Source organism: Puccinia triticina, chromosome 16A (genome assembly GCF_026914185.1).
Source record: "Puccinia triticina chromosome 16A, complete sequence".
Taxonomy (NCBI): Eukaryota; Fungi; Basidiomycota; class Pucciniomycetes; order Pucciniales; family Pucciniaceae; genus Puccinia; species Puccinia triticina.
The window spans coordinates 4,297,704-4,302,130 of record NC_070573.1 but is presented as its reverse complement, the minus strand read 5'-3'; the positions used below and the strand labels follow the sequence as shown (position 1 = coordinate 4,302,130).

General features: G+C 47.0%; 1 protein-coding gene across 1 annotated transcript; it reads right to left on the bottom strand.

Annotated features, from left to right (window-relative positions):
* Positions 1-530: 530 nt before the first annotated feature.
* Positions 531-3,553, bottom strand: PtA15_16A406 (uncharacterized protein; the record flags this gene model as incomplete). The annotated part of the gene is made up of 9 exons (XM_053164093.1): positions 531-854; positions 918-1,160; positions 1,220-1,407; positions 1,485-1,869; positions 1,933-2,021; positions 2,106-2,184; positions 2,444-2,494; positions 3,069-3,165; positions 3,285-3,553. 9 exons carry the CDS (start codon positions 3,551-3,553, stop codon positions 531-533), a joined length of 1,725 nt encoding a protein of 574 aa, XP_053028053.1.
* Positions 3,554-4,427: the final 874 nt, after the last annotated feature.

Sequence of the window (4,427 nt, the reverse complement as noted above, 5' to 3'; positions counted from 1 at the left end):
AAACAAAATTCTTTATCACAAGAAAGGGGGAAGCAAGAGCGAGAGACAGAGATGAATGATCATAACGATACAACAACAAAGAAGAGACAATTTGATTTATAGAATGTATATGTGTTTTTTTTTTTTTTTTTTTTTTTCTGTTTCTCCTTTCTTTCAAGAGAAAAAAGATTCAATAAGGGAAAGGAAGGGACGGGAGTGGAAAGTTTGTGGACAGCTGCTGTTGAATAAGGATAAGAAGAATCACCGATAAACTTGAAGTGGATCAAATTACGAAGGATGAATGAATTATCTAGTTAGAGAGATCAAACTTGCAAGTCTCTTGAAGCCTGGCTTGATGAGAGCAGGGACTGATGGTCGATTTTATGTGACGTGAGGTTCGAGGAAATGGGACCGGCGCAACTCGAAAAAAGAGAGATATGTGAGGAAGAAAAGGGTCGATTGTCTGTTGAGACTATGGGCCATACACTGGGAAAGACGAATGGATTGCATGCGAAAGCGGGAAGAAAAGGGGGAAAAGAGATGCTGGGATTTTATTCGACAGGAGTTGCTAATTTATTTCGTCTGCCCAACAAAGTAGCCTGGTCGATATTGAGTTCGAATCCGGTATGACGATGATGGGTGGCGGAGGAAGAAGCGGGAGCGGCAGATTTTTGATGAAGCTTCTTGGTTCGCAGGCCGGTTCCACTAGTTGACGCTCCGGCCTGGTCCTGGTGTTGACGATGTGCATTCCCACGATCGCGTGTGCCGGCTTGACCGGTGTAGAGGGCCGCCTCCGCCAACTGACGGTCCGCACCGCCAGACCCGCCCCAAGCTTGGTGCTTGTGTGGGCCCTTCGTCGAGCCGGACGGCTTGTTCTGAGCCCCATCACCTTCCTCTTCCTCCTCTTCCTCCTCCTCTTCGTTCAAGCCATGCAAAACCCCAGCGTTTCCAGCCCCTCCGAACCTCGCTCGGCGCGCGCCTTCTTCTTCCATCCTGTGCACCGCATACGTCACATCGAACGCCTCCCTCAATTGCGCCACGCCTGGCGTCCTCATTCCTCCGCCAGTCGCATGCAACAAGGGCGAATCGATCGGCGCATAGTTCATTTGCTTCGCTCTCATAATGTGCGGTGCCATGGTTGCTACCTCTTGAGTGTTCATTTCTGGTAATGGTGCCTTTTCCTATTATGTTCCATGTCAGTGACTGTCGAGATATATGAAAGATGGAATAAATTACTTACTTTACACCAAGGGTGAGCTAAAAACTCATCGATCGTATATCTTTTGTCAGGATCGACACACAATAAGTGTGAGATTAAATCCTTTGACGAATCGCTAATGTCATCCCACCAAGGAGATAAAAAAGTGTAATAACCTCTTGCGACTTTTTCTGTCAATACTTGAATCGACTCATCGAAGAATGGGGGGACTAACAATGACGACGTAGAAAGACTTCAGCTCAGTTATATTGATTGAAAAGGTGGAGGGATTAGGAATAAGACTTACATCCACATAATAACGTATACAACACGCAGCCCATAGCCCACATATCCACACTTTTAGAATACCGCTCATCTTTCACGATTTCTGGGGCGGTATAACCGACGGTCCCGCAAGGGGTGGCCGTCTGATCTGCCCAGACGATTTTACTCAACCCGAAGTCGGCGATCTTCACTTGCCCGATCCCGCCGCCACCCACGTTGGGTAAGAACTCTCCTTCGTCCTCTTTCTCTTCATCGTACGGTCGGTGTTTGTGTTGTTTCGAGCGGACGATCGGGATGGCCTCGAACAATAAATTCTCCGGTTTTATATCTCGATGAACCACTCCCTTTTCTTCGTGCAAGTATCGGATCCCTCGTGCTACTTGTAATATCACATGTCGCGCGAGTTCCTAAATTTATTTACAAGTCGTTAGCTTCTACACAGCTGATCGATTCTGTTTGTGCTTACTGACCTCTGAGAAATATGTCAACTTGACGATTTGATGAAAAAGTTCACCTCCTTCCATCAATTCCAAAATAAGAAAATAGTGTTCCTTAGACTCTAAAGATGGAGCACCCGAGGAGTCACAAAAAACAATCAGAGACATGCATGAGGAACACAGCAACAAATATTGACGTGACGTACCTGTAAAACTGATGAGCTTGATGATACTAGGATGATTCAATGTCCGCATAATCGATACTTCTTTGAGGATATTTGCACGCTGCATCGGATATCGGAAAACGACAGTTCATTTGGAAATTGGATAGATAGTCGAGAAAAATAATCAAAAAGTTCTGTCAGCTGATTGTCTCGAGTTTCGTGTTCAAGCCAACTCGAAAGATCGAACAGAAGAACGTAGGTGTAAAAAGTGAAGGGGATGAGAGGGTATCCTCAGAACAGGCCCAGGTAAAAGGTGGAGCAGGGCAGGAGATGGGGGCAATCGGAAACTGAAATACTACTCCAGGAAATTTCGTCCTCACCTCAATCGCACGGGGTTTCTTCTTCAACTCCGCATTCAAATGCTTACCTTCCTGAATATTGAACAATTGATTATTAAACAGGGAAAGGGGAATAAAATCAAATCCAAAGTAAAAAAAAAGACATCAATGGATGTTTTTGTTGGTTATCGGAAAATTTGAGATCAGGGCGTGTCACAGGGGATTTTATTTTTCGAGGGGTAATGAGTACAGAGTAGATAGAAAGGAACGATAACGATCGGATGCATTGAGTAAAGAGCGAGAAGCGACGGATTAGTAAAGGAAGACCACGTGTGCACGGACGATGAAAGAAAGCAGAGACACCATGGTTCTCATTCGAGAGGACATATTCAACGTGCCACGGCAGGCAAGTTTGGTCTAGATTGCTGGCGTGGTCAACGTCTAGAGAGCTGGCGCTTTGTGATTGAGAAATGATATAGTTATTCATTGACGGAGTAGCATAAACATGCATCCTAAGTGTCTTTCTTGTCCACTCCCATCTCATCGAGCTGATAGATCCAATACCCCATATAACGAGTGTGTACTTGAGGAATGAGAGTTGATAGGGACATGCGATAGGTAGTAGAATGTCGAGAGGAGAGTGAATAGATGTGATAGGATCACTAACCTGGTTTCGATTAAGTTCGAATTTCCTAACACATTTGATGGCCACCTTTTGCGAGGTACGCTTATCGAGCGCTTTATAGACATTCGAAAACGCCCCACTGATTCAACGAGGGAAGGGAGGGAGGGAGGATGAAGATCAGTGTACGAAAAGAGCTATATAATTGTGAGGGAAAAGAGAGATGGGTAGAGAGAGAGAGAGAGAGAGAGATTGACTGACTCTCCCATTTTCTCGATGAGGACGAAATGTTCAGGTAAGCCTTCGTAGACAGGCAAACGGTTTTTCTCTGCCCGGGCCTTCTCGATCAACGCCTCGGCCTTTTCGCCGTGAGAAGCGAGGGCGGTACCGCCGATGGCAGCGGCGGCAGGACTTCGTGATGGGCTGATGGACTGGCTGACGAAGACGTCGGAGAGAGCGCTGGGACTGATATCATTGTTAGTTTTACAGCTCAGCTTTTCGGGTTGAGGGTTCGCGTTGGACTGGTTCATGTGATCTGGTTTGGGGTTAGAGGCCAGGGATGGATTGTTTTTATCTTGGGGTTCGTTTGGCGGGATGAGGTTGTTTGCAGGGCCTTGGTCAGGTTTTCCAGTTGTTTGAAAGTGATGATATTGCTTCTGTTGGGGTTGTTCCGGTTGTTGTTGTTGCTGTTGTGGTTGTTGTTGTGGTTGTGGTTGCTGCTGTTGATGGTGATGGTTGTGATGACGTTCCTTGATGAAGTTCTTGAGGTTTTCGATAACAGGCATCTTGCTGTCGATTGTTTCGTTGTCTTTGGGTGAGGATGCGGTTGAGGTTGGGATTGCTGAGCCTGGGGGTTGACCAGCTCGAATCTCGAACTTGGTATGTCCAAGCACAGCAGGCGGCCACAGCTTAATGAAACCACATACCCCACAGCAGATTTTAATCAATACTTCAGAGAAAAACTGATAAAACCGAACCTGACAGTTCAGAATCAGATCAGCTTCGTACAAAATAACGAGATCGTCCTGTGAAGTCAAGTCAAGACCTGCCAAGACTTGTGGATCGCCGGGAAAACATGTGCGTCATATCAACAATCGGGTTCAAACTTAAACTATTCAGCTCCGGGGAGCAGTGGAACTGCGAAGAGTCCGGGACGGGAAGGGACTCAGGACGCCGGCCGGCAGGAAAAGCAACGAGCACCACATCCGATCCCCCTGTACGTCACACTCGAGGCAAACCCGTGGAATTGGGTTTCTACATACTTCACAGTGACACAGAGTTTCATGACCAAGGTCCAAGTCCGCTGTGCCACTGGCAACGGTGGGCCGCCACGCTACACTGCGCTCGAACTTAACACAAGTCCCAGGCTCCGTTGCGGGCTGTGCAGCATTTGGCTGGTCGCGA